A 15,267-nucleotide genomic window follows, 5' to 3' on the forward strand; every position below is an offset into this window, starting at 1 on the left:
TTTTTAATGGAAAATTTGTAACAATGGTTCTTAACTCTTGTTACTATGTCACGGATGTCTGTGAAAATCTGATGAAACTATGAATATTTTTCATAAAGACATACATAAAACATTTTATATATAAATTCCAAGGACCTAGGACCCTAGATTAAGAACAAGAACCTTTGGCATATTTCAGTACAGCTCTATTCAGCTGCAGTGCTGCAAAACAACAGTGTGCAGTGATCCATTATGAAAATATTTCTTACTGTATGATTTACCACACGCTCAGTGTTCAATTAATTAATCTGTTCCTTCTAAATTCACTTTGGCAAATTTTTAACATTTAATTACAAATACTGAAGGTTGTAATGCTTCAACATTAATAATCAAACTTTACACACACACATACACACGTTTGGACTGGTCAAATCTACCAACTGGACATAGGGCCAGATTCTCCACCTAGGTGTATTGTGGAGTTCTACCTATGACACTGTGGGGGGAAACCAATGGGATTGGGAGCATGAAACAGAGCAATGCCACCTAGTCTCCAAAATGTGTAAAACGTAACTGCTACTGGGCTCATCCACATTAGTGTTTATCAAATGCACATGTACAAGTTTATAGGGGTGGAGGGGAAATTGATTTGCTCGTGGCCTGTTTTTCCTTTATCAATTAGGTAAAACAGGAAGTTTAGATAATGTCTTTTATCCATCTAAACTGGCATTTCCTATTGGGCATAGACTCAGAACATGTTTCTAGAACACCATAAGAATGGTCCTTATACTCTCTTGCTTTTTTTTTTTTGTAAAGTGACTATGTATTAACAGAAAAGAAATAACAGCAAATTACAAGTTGTTAAACCACAACTATTTAACCCCCCAAATAACAACATTTTTATTAACTATCTTCTTTTAATTTTTTCAGAAAACATTGTTTAAAAATTATATAAGACATGAGTTGTGAAGAACTCATATCAGGAAATCTGGTTTCTAGCCTCAACCTCTTTTTATCTGAACTTTCCTCATCTGTAAAATTAGACAACCAGTCAAAACAATATAAAAGCATTCTTCCAACTCTAATTTTTCCTGTTATATCATTACCAGAATAGTAGAAATACTTTTTTTTTTTCAAGAAGAGAGATTAAGGAGAATGCTGTTGAGGGGAAAAAATGTACTGTTAAAGAATCTAGATCCATAATCTAGCCCACACTTGTTGGGGTGAAGGGTTAAGAACACTGGAGGACAGGCATTAAAAAGTCATCTCAATTTTGCTCGGACCTCACATGTAGATGAGTCCATAAACTCATAAAATTTTCCATCAGTATTATCTTTGGCCAATTTTAAGGCTTCTCTTGGTTTTCAAATATGTTGATCCAGGTTAACAAATGTTTCTTAGATTTCAGAAAATTCTCTGAATAAAAAAACCTGGTTATTAGAGAATACAATAAGCAGGTTCCTTTGGTTTGAGAGATGTTTTCTACTATGAGTTCTCCAAATGGAACCATACAACATTCAGTCAAGTATGTTTGGAGCTTGGACTTTGGACTAAAGAAGAAATTTTATTAAAGCAGAAGAAAAAGACAAAACAATATAAAATACCTTAAAATTTATATTAAAAAAGAAAACCAAATTCCATGGTTAAGACAAAATCACAGTAGCATCTATTTGGCCCATTCTGGGCATCGTTCTTTCTGTCATTACTGAATGAACACATGAAATAGGAGATTACCTTTCCTGTCCTCCTCTGCTATTCCCATAATCTTAAGCAAGTTCCTCATATATTTTGGACTTATGATATTCTTCCATTCTCTCTTTTTAAAAGCTATAAGCTAATCAATGTGAGTTCTGTAATTTCCTGAGTTAGATCGTACATCTATTCAATTTTCCATAAACAATACTCAGGAAAATGCCATCTGAGTACAAGCACCTGGTACCAAGTATTTGGTGGTGAATTTATATACACATACAAACACAGAGAATTTATATTACATGTCAGAGGTAAAATATACTCATTCTTTATGTTTTCACAATCTCACTACATTAAAGGAAGAAAAGAAAAGAAAATCTAGGCCACTGAAGAATAGAAGACTGAATAAGCTAGTAAATTATTGGTTAAATACCTCCTCTTTATAAAAAAACAAATAACAATCTCTGTGCAGCCTAGGTCTATTTATAAAAAGAAAAAAATGTAAAGTTTGTTTGCTCCCACCGGTCCTGCTCCATTTCATAGGTTATGAAAACATGACACAGTATATGAAACCTATTCTGAACTAGAAAGTAGTTCTAAAGGCTTCTGTGTTACCAACCACACAGATAACAGAAATAAATTAGTCGGTTAGAGCTTAAAAAGGACTTCTGTTTGGAAGATATAGTGTGAGAGTTTAAAAATCTATACACTGCATACATATCCTGCCCAGCATGCCAGAAAAAATATTAACCAACTAATATACAGTAGGGAAAATTCTATGGCTTGCTAGACTAGAAAAATATACAGGTTTCAATGACTTTTCTTCCAATATGGTCCAATTTATGGATCTTGACATATTAATGGGTAGTAGGTAGTACAATAAATAAGCTTCATTTTCTTTGCTAAAAAAAAAAATCTACCTATTTAAATTGATAAAAACCTCAAAGGGCATTTATTGATGAAAGTTATCTCTAGTAGTTAAAATGTTATACTGTTTATGCAGAATTCATTTACAATGCAAGGATATGACTTACAAAAGTCTTTGAATCTTTCACATAAATATGCATGCATGCCATTTATAACAGTAGCCTTGATGAGAACACACTGTAACTGGCTGTGAGAAACGCTTAAGAGGGTTATATTAAAACAGAATATAGAATGATGGTTAGAAATCACAGAACAGGTGACACCTAATTCTGATAACCTGGTGATAAAAAGTGTAGGCTATGATGTATAGATGGTGGTAGTGTTACTACTCTAGGATATAAACAGAACAATATTTATATGAAATTATAAAGCACTACACAGGGAATCAAATATAAAAGTTAATATCCTTAGGCCAAGTAAATGCATTTTTATTATAAATTATAAATACATAGATTCATATATATATATATATAAAGAATTCAGAGTTGGCTTAATTATCAAAGTACCACCCAAAAGGTTAATACACTACTTCAAACTTAAGAGTTTTCTGTCATTGTTTTTAATATCTATATATACACACACACATTTAATTACATCATTTCCTGAAAGGATCACTTCAAATTGGAGAGAGACATAATTTTTATAACAAATATTAAATATGAACCACACACAAAGTTCTGAGTTAGGCTCTGCAGAGGGTAAAAAGATATGGAAGGCTGATGAAATCTCAGGTTATAATCACCTCTAGGGAAAAGTGTTTTCTTTCTTAGAATTCAACACATTAAGGGTCTCATTCAAATTTTATAACAGTACAGGGCAAACGAATGAAAATTTTAAATGTCTTTTCCCTGAGAAGCCACAAATAAACAAACGATAAATATATATTTACAAATGTACGAATTAGGAAAGCAAACATAGGGATTTTGTGAAAAAACAAGAATGAGGTTAAATATTCCATTTCCATAATGTGCTGGTAAGGAAGCCAATGAGCTTCTGCTTATTCCCCAATGAACCATTCTGTACCTATTCCTCACCCCAAAGTTCTGCAGGAGTCGGTGGCAAATGGCAACACCAGAGAAAGCAGTGTGGCTCCTTTTGAATCAGGCAATGCCACAGGAAGAGGAAAAGAATGATTAAGGAAACCACAGAACTCCCCTTAGTTTCAATTGATAGGAGAACCTCTGGCCCTGGGGGACATGACACTCCCCATTCATCCCTACTTTTTTGGCAAGTAACTGGAGGAGAAAGAGATTGTCTGGAAATATACAGATCTTTCATATTCAGAATGAAGTTACTTTCAAATTTATAACATTCTTACCACTATTCATAAAATCACTTAGTTAAGAAATGTGGATTTGTGAATACCTACTTCTTCCAGCAGTATATTGGACAGGATACTGTGAGGGTCCTCCTATTACTACCAAAAGAACTATTTCTTACCTTAAACCTAATTTTTATCACACTACTGAAATTGAAGGAAACAGAAATGTTATAGGAAATCCCCAAACGCAAACACACATATGCACAGTACAAACAAATCCTGAGCTGAGTTCAAAGCTTTGAGCAACACTACAATTTAAAAAAAAAGTCTTGTTGCCCATATCAGTGTGTGAGCAGTATTTGGGGTTCCTTTATTAAGCAAGGATTCCCTGAAGGGAGTTAGAATGGTCCCAAGTCTTAGTGCCTTCTGGCTGAAGCAAAACACAATAATCCTTCAAGGAAAGTATCCTTAATTCGGGCTCCCAGATTTCCACAAATTAAAGTCAATCAAATACAAACTCTCAATCAAAAATAAGCATGATACAAGGAAATAAATCACTGACATTCATCAACACATAGCAGCATAAAAAATATCTGTATATAGAAAAAAATGAACAAGCAAAAGAGAGTAAGAAACAATGACATGGAATATTTGGGGTGGGGAAGCAGAACTTCTAAAAATGTAAGGTAAAAATATTGAAGTAAAAAAGGGGTTCAATTATAGAGTAGTTACAGGTGAACAGAATTAGTAAACTGGTAAACAGACTTTAATAATGTATCCAAAATGTAGCCAGAATGACAAGGAGATAAGAAATATGAAAGAGAGATTACAAATATGGAAGAGAGAATGCTAAGTTCTAGAACATATCTATTTGTGGTTCCAAAAAGGTGAGAAGAGAGACAATGGGGGAAAATAACATTTGCAAAGATACTGACATAATTTTCCAAAATGATAAATGACAATTCACAGATAGAGGAAATACAATATAGTTGTTTGAACCATATGAAATTGTAGGTCAAAATGGTTTAATATTGTTAATTTCATATGGTTTAACGTATACCAAGATAGATAAATACAAAGAAACCAATACCTAAATTTACTGGAGTGAAAATGCAGAACACCAAAGACAAACTCTTAAGACAGCTTGAGAGAGAAGAGATATCACTTATAAAGAAATGACAATTAGGCTGACATCAAACTTCTCAACTGCAAAAATGGAACCCAAATGACAGTGGAATAAAATTTTAAAGGACTGAGAGAAAGTACTGCCAACCTAGAAATGTTTACTTAACAAATATTCACTCAAGACAAAAAGGCAAGAAAAAAATATTTTCATATACATGCAAACTAGAAAGCATTGACTACCAGGAGCATAAACTAGAGGAACTTTTAAAATTATACACTTCAAAAGGAAAGAACAGCCTCAGTTAAACTGGACTCATTCTGCTTAGTAAAAAACAGAGATTGTCATATGGGATTAAAAATATGTAAAAATATGCTATTTAAAGCTCTAAATATAGTTGAAAAATGAAGGGATGGAGAAAGATATAACCAGCAGATACTAAAAAGTTGGAGTAGTTATTCGATATCAGACAAAGTAGACTTTAAAAAATGAATTATTAAGGATGAATAAGGTCAACAGAAAATGCAGAATATTAAATTCATCAGTAAGATTAAACAATTATAAATTTATATGATCTTAATAAATTGTTTCAAAATAAATAAAACATAAAAATTTATAGGATTATAGGGAGAACCGACAAATCAAAAATCCACAATGGGATATTTCAAAACATGGTACTCTAGTATTGATATATCAAAGAGAAAAACACTTCATTAAAGTTAGAAAATTACAGCTTGATGCTTAAGTTATTAGCCTTCAAGACCAATAATTAGAGAACCCTGTACCCAACAACTAGATAAACACATTCTTCTCAAGCACACATGGAAAAATTACAAAAGTGGATGATATACTAAGTCATAAAATAAATAAATTTCAAAGTATTAGTATCATAAATACATACTTTCTAGACACAACAGAATTAAATTAGATGGTAAGAGCAGAAGAAACAACCAAATTAACTACTTTAAACTCATGGATCAGTGAAGAAATCCTAAGGGAAATTAAGATAGGACTAAAAGATAATGAAAATAATATATAATACCTGTGTAAGATTCAAAACAACAGTTAGAACTTTATCATCTTAAATGCTTATATTAGAAAATAAAAAAGAAGAATATTTAACTCATTGGATTTCTGCCTAAGAATCAGCAAAGGCAGGGGAGGGGAGGCATGCATTGAGCAAAATCCAACAAAAGCGAAATAAAGGAGATAATAAAGACCAGGAATTAATGAACTAGGATACAAAGCTGTAGTAGAGAGAGACAAAAAACCCAAGAGTTGAGTCTTTGAAAACAGAGAGACTGTGAAGGTCTCTCTGCCCAAGGTTACGTGGCTGATAAACAGAGGAGCCAGGATCTAAATCTCGGCAGTCTGTCTCCATAGCCCAAGTTCTTAACTACTATGTTCTACTGTCCCCAGAAGTGCTCAGTATAAAAGAAAAGATTGCTATATTTGACTACATTGACCTTAATGACCTCCATGTATCATAAATATCATAAGGCAAGACACATACAACACATTTAACTGAGAAAAGATGATTATTCAGAATATATAAAAACATTTACAAATCAATAAGAAAAAGACAACAACCCAACAAACAAATGGGCAAAAGACATGAACAAGCATTTTCCAAAAGACAAAACATGAAAAGCCAATCACCATATGAGATGTTCAACCTCATTAGTAATCCAGGAAATGCAAAATAAAAATACAATGCAGTGATATTTTATGTGAGTTTGATTGACAAAAATTAAAAAGTCTGATAACACCAAATGCTGGTAAAGATGGAGAGCTATGGGAATTCTTATATACTGCTGGGGAAGGTAAACTGGTACAACTCTCTGGAGAAACAACTGGGCACTATCCTGTATGAACCTTCATATATCCCATGACTCGGGAATTCCACTCCTAGATCTATACACTAGAGAAAATCTTGAACTTGTATATCCTAAAACATATACAAAGATGTTAATAACAGCAAAAAACTGGAATTACCCTGTCTCCATCCACATAAAAACAAAAATAAATTGTGGTATATTCAAAATGGAATACTACACAGCAATGAAAATAAGTTGACTGTAATTATATACAACAACGATGATACTCTGAAACATAATATTGAATGGAAAACAAAATTTACAGGATGATTCTATTTTATAAAGCTCAAAAACTGGCCAAACTGAATACATCATTTAGGTAAGTACGTAGGCAGACAAATAGATTAGAAAAGAGTAGAACAACAAAGTATATGTTTGCATATAGTCAATCTTGAATAAATCTCACTTTGTCTTCCTAATTTTCATCTGTTATTCAAGTATCATCTTAAGAAGAGACAAGAAAACCAATGCCTGTCTTACCTGCAGAAACACTGAGGGAGCTCTCCTTGGCCATATAAAGGAAATAAAAATGGAGTGTTGCCGTACCGCCCAAGACAGTGAAGAAAGTTTCTGGTAGCTTTGAGACCATCTATGGTACTGCTGGCTGTCTCTGATGTCATTGCAATTGAATGCAGGACAAAATATTGGAGGTTGGGGGTTAATTTTTGGGTTTTTAAATATTCAGAAAATGAGATTTCCTCATAGGCTGTGAAAAGAAAGATGAAAATGTATCAATTAAAATCAGAGCCAAACTTCAATTTACAATCACAGCACAAAAATGAGATCAAGTCTGTTTAAAAACACTTAGCAAAGGACACAAGTGGTAATACTATCACATTTTGGACAGAGACCGTTGATTTCAGGGGTGGGGAACAAACTAGAAACAATCTCACTATCCTAATTGGATTGATGGCACAACTTTTAAGCTTTAAATGATGAATCTTTGCTTAGTACTTTACGGATCTGAAAAACTAGAAAAGCATTCAGTAATTCATTAACCATCACAATAGGTTTCCATGGTTGGCAATAATCTTATTTTATTCTCATTAAAACTGTAGAAGAATGCCAATATTTACATTTTAAAATATTAAATATGACAAATGGCAATTTTTTGGTGAAAACAATGATGGAGTAATACTTAATTTTTTTGAATTGTTTTTCTTAGGAAAACTAGGAACAATGAACTATGATGAAAAAGTAACGAAACTAATTTGTGTGTGGCTAGTGGAATCAGTCTCACTGCCTTCTAATCATACCTCAAAACATAAGGGACCCATAAAAACTATTCTTTTAAACCAAGAACAGAAAAAATGTAATTGGACTCTTAGTGATAGGATATATAATTCCATTACAAAAGACAATAACTGTAAAGAAATAATTTATACAAACAAAAAAATTATAAACATTTTCAGAAAGAATATACATTTACACTACTGTGGAGAACAGTTTGGCAGTATCTAATGGACTTGAAGCTTTAAGAGCAAGAGCTAAACTTTTAATATTCCATCTAGTAAAAAAAAAAGTTCTGCTGTATTTCTCACTGTAACTTTATAAATGAATTGTCAGTATATTCCTATTTTGAGTAACTTTTCCAGCTCAATGCCATTTAAGTGTAAAGCTCTGATACTAAAGTGGTGTATTCAATTTTCAACAAACTTTGAAGTAATTGGCCCCAGATCACACAGTGAGATGGGTCAAAGCCAAGACCAGAAACCATGTTTTCTCCTAATCCAGGGGTTCTCCCCATATCATCTAGCTTCTTTGTAATCAATCAAAATGAGTAATTCAATATTCCAAGCAAAGGTAATCCTGGAAAAAATACAAAAAATATAGATATTTTTCCTTACTGATAAAAAAAATGAATGGATAATGAAAAGAGAATATCATCTATGAAGCACCAGTTGACAGCAGTGTTTTATTAACAAGAATAAAAATTAACACCCAGTACAGCATTTCTATCATGAGGAAAACATTCTATAGCTGCACTGTAACCATAGGAGCCACTAGCCACATGTGGCTATTGAGCACTTGAAAAGTAACTAGTGCGACTGAGGAACTAAATTTTCAATTTTATTTAATTTTAATTAATTTAAATTTAAATAGCTACATGTTGCTAATGGCTAACCTACTGGGCAATGCAGAGTAAAAATGTTTTAAAAGAGTAATGAATGGCTCACAAAATCAGAGCAAGCCTATGAAAATAATAGGAAATCGCTAATAATATGAGAACACAAATTTAATGAAAAACAATACCTTTATATTCATCAGGATGCTCCTCATACTCCATACAAAATGTAAGAAACTTCATTAGCATTCGCTTTTCTACCATAGTAAGTTGTTTGCTATTAAATACATCTGCTCTGGAGCAAGGAACCTAAAAAACATGATTTTAAAAGTTAAGAAACCGCTTCCCGGTGATACAAGTATTCCCAATGACATTTTTTTTTCCCTTTAAGTGTAACAAGATTATTATTTCCTTTCTAGGCAGGCTGTTTCACTTTCCATCAGTTCTAACGGCATCTTTGTTGACTTCGGAGCTAATTAACTTGTGAGCTCTCTTAATTCTGCCAAGTTGTTTCTCACGCCATTAAAAGGCCAGCAGCATGTCACCCCTAACCGGGAACAAACGACAGCTCAAATCTAGCAATGCTGCCTGAAATTAACACTTTCTCAACACCAACATCAAGCTACAGAGTAAATTAAGAGAAAATTAACACTAGACATTTTCGTTGGCAATCTCTTTCTATTTACATTTGTTAATCACCATGCAGGATTGGAATCTGCTGCTTTACCAGGAAAACAACAATCTTATTTGCTTCTCCATTCAAAACAAACCATAAAAATTTAAGCTCATACTCAGTCACAAAACTTGCTCGGCATAGTACCTGTTCCACTCTTCCATCTCGAAATGCAAGAATCCTGGTAATATTTTTGAACTCTGCGTATCGGCTAACGTTAGATTTGATTAGAAGATCAATTAGCAATCCTCGAGAATACAACAGCTGCAGAAAGAAAGTATTTTAGAGGATGAAATAAACGGTGAAATGGTGGCAACACTGATAAGCACTAAAATAAAGATACATAATCTTGTTATATTTTAAATTATTTGTAAAAATAAGCATTATACCTATTAATATTATAATACAGAACACAATTTATTATTGGTTCACAATGGATTATCTAAAATTCAAAAATCCAAAAAATTCTGGAATCCAAAATCTTCTCATAACTGGTTTGGTAACAAAACCTGACCCAAACTGATAGAAAGTTTTTCTATTTGTCCCAGTTAATGGAAAGATTCGTATATTTGACTGCAGAAATATTCATATGTTTAATAATAGAGTGCTTCTTCAGCCTCTGCTAAGAATGCTACATCATATATAAAATATCAGTCAGCATATACATTACTTGCTAAAATAAATTTTTAATCCAAATAACAGAATATACCAGGCCCCAAGGGTTGTTGATAAGGGACCATAACTTTATATAAGGCCAGGTGATTATTAAGAAATTATTAAAAGGGAGAGGGTATAGCTCAGTGGTAGACTGCATGCTTAGCATACACAAGGTCCTGGGTTCAATCCCTAGTATCTCCATTTAAATACATAAATAAGCAACACCTAATTACCTCCCCACAAAAAACAAACAAAAAATATTTTTAAAGAAATTATTAAGAGGTCTGCTGGACCTCCTTACAGACCAAAAAAGAAAAAGACTAACCATTCTTTTGCATGTCCACCAAAAGAGTCAAATTATAAGGTCCCTCTGTAACCTTAGCAGTCTAGATTTATATGATATGTCTTTCTTAAGAAGTGGGAATGATGGTTATGGCCAGCATGAATGTAAGCGACTGATTTAAACTCTGAACATATAAGCAATTTCCAAGGGACAAAAACGATTTTAGCAGTATTATCTAGCATGTTTTAAATTTTAAATGCAACAGATTTGGCTATTTCCTATACTGAGATATCTTTAAGTGTCTATAACTCTATAAATGTTAAAAATGTAAATGTTACATCTGTAATAAAGGGGAAAAAGGAAAAGAAATTAGATTTACTACCAAAAAAGAAGAATCTCAAAAATCAATCAAAACCATTAGTCTGAGTATGCAAGAGGTCAGCACAGACTTTCTGTAAATCAATATCAGTTAGGTGAATTTTTTAAAACTATTAGTCTAACATTGTTTTAGAACAAACAAAACTGACATCGCTTTTTTGAAACTAATCCAATTACCCCGACTAAATACAACATATTACTTTGTTACCTTCAGCCTAACACACTACACAATTGATATAGTTCATGTCTTTAAGAATATATTACTGGGACATTATACTGTACACAAGAAATTAACAATTGTAACTGACTATACTTCAATTTAAAAAAATCAGACCTTGAATTAATAAAAAAAAAATATATTGCCAAGTCTTGATTCTGTAATTATAATAAGAAACAGGTACCAATATCTTATTCATTTAAAAACAAATACTTAAGAGTCAATGGTACCTCGGCAATAATAATTTCACAAATATTAATATATGAAAACATAAACTATTTTAACTTAATAAGATATAATAAACCGTAAGATTTAATGTCAGCTTTAAAAAGAATGCATTTAAGATACCACTGAAGAGTGAAAACACATTTCAATAAAAACTATACTAAACTTTTATCTGAAGCTTAGAAATAATGAATATGCACCATATTTAAACCTAAGTCTCTTTTCCATCCCTCTGTAAGTGATCCACCGTAGCAATTTCAGTGGTGAGAGGCTAAAGAGCACTCCAATTTGATTATAATAATGGCAACTGGATTTAATAATTAACAACTTCTGCTTCACTTGGCATGCTGGTTCCATAATTATTAAGGGTATGGCCTTTCTTAGAAATGAGTTTTATTTGTAAGAACTTCATCTTTGATCATCTTCTCTATTAGTCTAAGCAGTATAGTACTATAAAGTATTTTATTTAGCTAACTTACCCTGAGCTCTAAGATTACTTTTTAAAAGGCTGTATACATGGATGTGTTTTGTAAACTGCAAAGCACCACAATACTTGTCAGTTTTACCACGATGACTTTGAGATGGAATGCATGTAGAAACGTCAGGTTGTTTATAGAGATGATAAATTGGACTTTAGGAAAGAGGTAGGGCTTGAGATAGGTATTTGTCAATCATCCTAAACTCTGATGTAATAACTGTAATGATTAGAACAGGTGGAATTTCCAAGCAGTGATTAACTGACCCAACATCATAGAATATACTGCTTTCCACATAGCAGGTACCCAGTAAATACTCATTAAATGACTAACAATTTAAAAATGATAATAAACCTCTTGTATTGTTATGATTATATGTTCTTTAGCTACTTCTGCTTTTCTAGGATGAATACAATAAATTATTATTGGTTATTTTTGAAGTGTATGAACCCATGAAAAATATGCAGGACCAAGTACAACTGCCCTGATTCCTCTAGACATATTTGTTTTTAATACCCCTAAGAGAACCACTATTATTAACTGTTCAAACTCATGAAAATACTTGGAAATCTTCAGTCTCCTCCAATGTCTCAGCATCTAATTAAACCATCTTGCCCTGCACCACAACCAGCATTCACTTTCTTACACAAGTGAATCAGTTCCTACACTAATTCCAAAAACTGAAACAGCACCTTCTTCTACCTTTTTTTTTTGCAAGATCTCTACTGTATTTCAGCTACCATAAGGGTTAGAGACTTTTATGAACTAGTCTTGATTCTTACCCACCATTTACATCATGGTTTCTTTAAGTCAGGCATGCCAAATTCCGAGTAACTAATTCAAAATGAAAATCTCAGAGCAAAACCTATTTGTTACTTGACTACTTCAGTCTTTTGTTTTGTTTTTGTTGTTTTTTTTTTAAGTCTTTCCTGCTCATGAGAGCAGAAAGACTATTAGTGATCTATGATTAAACTTCCATTTAGAAATCAATAGCCAAGGTAACATGGACAGAATGCTACATTTCAAAGCATGGCAAGACCAAAGTAGGCAGAGAAGAAAGGCAAGATGAAAGTAGGTAGAAGAGAGAGTAGAGAAATTTATAAAGTAGAACCAAGGCAGAATCAGGCACAGAGAGCTATGTGTCAGAAAGAAACAATGGAAAAAGAATATAAAAAGAAATATATATGTGTGTGTGTGTGTGTGTGTGTGTGTGTGTGTGTGTGTGTGTATGTATGACTGGGACATTATGCTATACACCAGAAATTGACATACTGTAACTGACTATACTTCACTTAGAAAAAGAAACAAACAATGGGTAGTAAAAAGATACTCTTCAAAGACATCAGCAGGATGAGGAATATATATAGGAATGTATCAGCAAAATGTGAGGAGCATGCAGCATTAGTCTGTATCTTTTTACAGTTTGGAACTTTAAAAGAGCACATTAAATAGAAAAGCCTCGTTTTGAAGCAAGTCTGATATTATTCACTACCCTCTCCTACATCTTTTCAATTTCTCAGTTTGCCCTCAACTTCCAGTATGTGGTCTGTTTCTTCCTCCTTTCACCAGCCCTATATTGTAACCCTTTAAGGCCACTGTCTTTTATCTTACTGGTTCTCTAGTCTTTTGCACTATATTAGCCTTGCTTCATATAAACCCAATACAACACTACCCTCTTAAGACTCAAGAACCTCCTCTGAAGTCGTCTAATGACCTAACATTAGAGGTAAGGATGGAAAAATAACCAAAGACCATAGTATTCTTCCAATCTCCTTGCCCCCAAGACTATTAAATTATTCTCCAAAGCTCTCACACCTGAACAGATGACTTTCAAAAAATGTTCTGATTTATTCAAAATGTTCATCATCATACAGATGTTAAAAGAGCTGCTATATAAATGTGGGCTAAAAAAAGTTCATCTAATAGACTGACTATAAATAACATGGATCTACAATTAGGCTCATTAGAATTTTTCTCTTGATAGAATTCATAGTGTCCATGCAGGAGGAGAATATTCAGGTGGACTATGTGCTCCAATACAAAAGTATCTTTGTGATATAGTACTGAGCATTTTTACTGTATTTTTAACCTATGTTTAAAGAATATTTTGATTGAACCATAAACTTCAGATACTGTCCCTTTATAAAAGAAATGCTCTACATTTCAGAGAATACAATTATGAAAACTGGGCTTGATGGACCCAGATGCTATTTTCAACCAATTAAAAATGAGTCCTGTTCTATGAGACGATGGGTCAAACTGGGACTTACCTTCGATACCAAATCAATATTAAATCTCCTGCCTTCTTTAACGATTTGCGAGTAAGTAATCCTGTTTTTCTTTGGTTGCTCGGCGGTGTCTTCTGTGGTAGGCACATTTTTCCTTGTTTCCTCTTCTGAAGTTGACAACACACAAGTTTTCTCATCACAAGGGTTTTCTTTTTCCCCTGCTGCTTCGACATCGTTTACTTCTCGGGCACTCTCTGGATTGCTGCTTGGAGTTGGTTCTGTGGGCATTTCACAGCTCACAGTGCTTAATGACTCATCCGCTATAGGCAGGCAGGCAGGATCTGCAGCTTCTGTGGAGTTCACAGATGTCACAGTAGCGTGATTTTTCTGCAATGCACCAGCTTCTTCGACATCTTCATGCAAATCCTGACTAATGAGAAAGTATAATAACAATCAACACCAGGCTTTTGGGAATTGTAGGTGGCTACATTTTTCTAGTATCTTAACTTTCAATAGCAATTTTAATTTCTTTACCTCATTGATCTTATCACACTCAATGTATGTTCTGCTTTCTGTGACCCACACGTTAAACATTCATCTGTCAAGGTTTCAATACCATATGAAACATGATTTAAGATTTGAAAAATACACAAAAAAGATTTCAGGGTTTGGCAGACCACGTCACGTGTTTATTTTTGAGAATGTAAGGCAGACAGGCAATTATATTTTAGAAACAAATCAACACAATGCTTACAAGTACATCCTTCAGAATAAACAGATCAAGGTTCAAACCCTGACCCTAAGACTAGATAACTCTGTGATGGTAGACAAGTTGTTTATCCTCTGTGACCCAAATCACCCATCTGTAACACAGAGGTAAAACCACCTACCTCTCAAGGTTGTTTTGAATGTTAAATGGGGATTAAATGCAAAGAACCTGGCATAGTGCCTGACATACAGTAAACCCTCAACAATGGTAATTATCAAAGATTATTATTATTGGTGGTGTGACAGAGCTAGAAAAAAACTATCATTAAAGTTTAAGTTGGTTTATCACAATGTGGTATCTAAAGGGATCTTTCTGACTTCTTTCTGGCTTTTTTTTGTTTTAGTATCAGTGTCCATTACTTTCCCGGAATCCCCACTTCCAAAGTTACTACTAGAGTTAACATTCTCAGTCCATTATTGCCTTGACTGATACAATAG

General features: G+C 33.2%; 1 protein-coding gene across 5 annotated transcripts in view; it reads right to left on the reverse strand.

Annotated features, from left to right (window-relative positions):
* The window catches only part of CHM (CHM Rab escort protein), a 251,013-nt gene that overhangs the window by 172,695 nt on the left and 63,051 nt on the right, over positions 1–15,267 (reverse strand). For all 5 annotated transcript variants that reach the window (XR_012504882.1, XR_012504881.1, XM_074359989.1 and 2 more), the window contains exons 5-8: positions 14,104–14,491; positions 9,745–9,861; positions 9,113–9,233; positions 7,340–7,565 (exon numbers count right to left, since the gene is read on the reverse strand). Coding sequence is in view for 3 of the 5 variants with exons in the window: in XM_074359989.1 (XP_074216090.1) it covers positions 7,340–7,565; positions 9,113–9,233; positions 9,745–9,861; positions 14,104–14,491 (852 nt within the window). In the remaining 2 variants the exon portion in view is untranslated. The remainder of the gene's footprint in view (positions 1–7,339; positions 7,566–9,112; positions 9,234–9,744; positions 9,862–14,103; positions 14,492–15,267) is intronic.

The sequence above is a fragment of the Camelus bactrianus genome, chromosome X (assembly GCF_048773025.1).
Source record: "Camelus bactrianus isolate YW-2024 breed Bactrian camel chromosome X, ASM4877302v1, whole genome shotgun sequence".
NCBI classification, from domain to species: Eukaryota; Metazoa; Chordata; class Mammalia; order Artiodactyla; family Camelidae; genus Camelus; species Camelus bactrianus.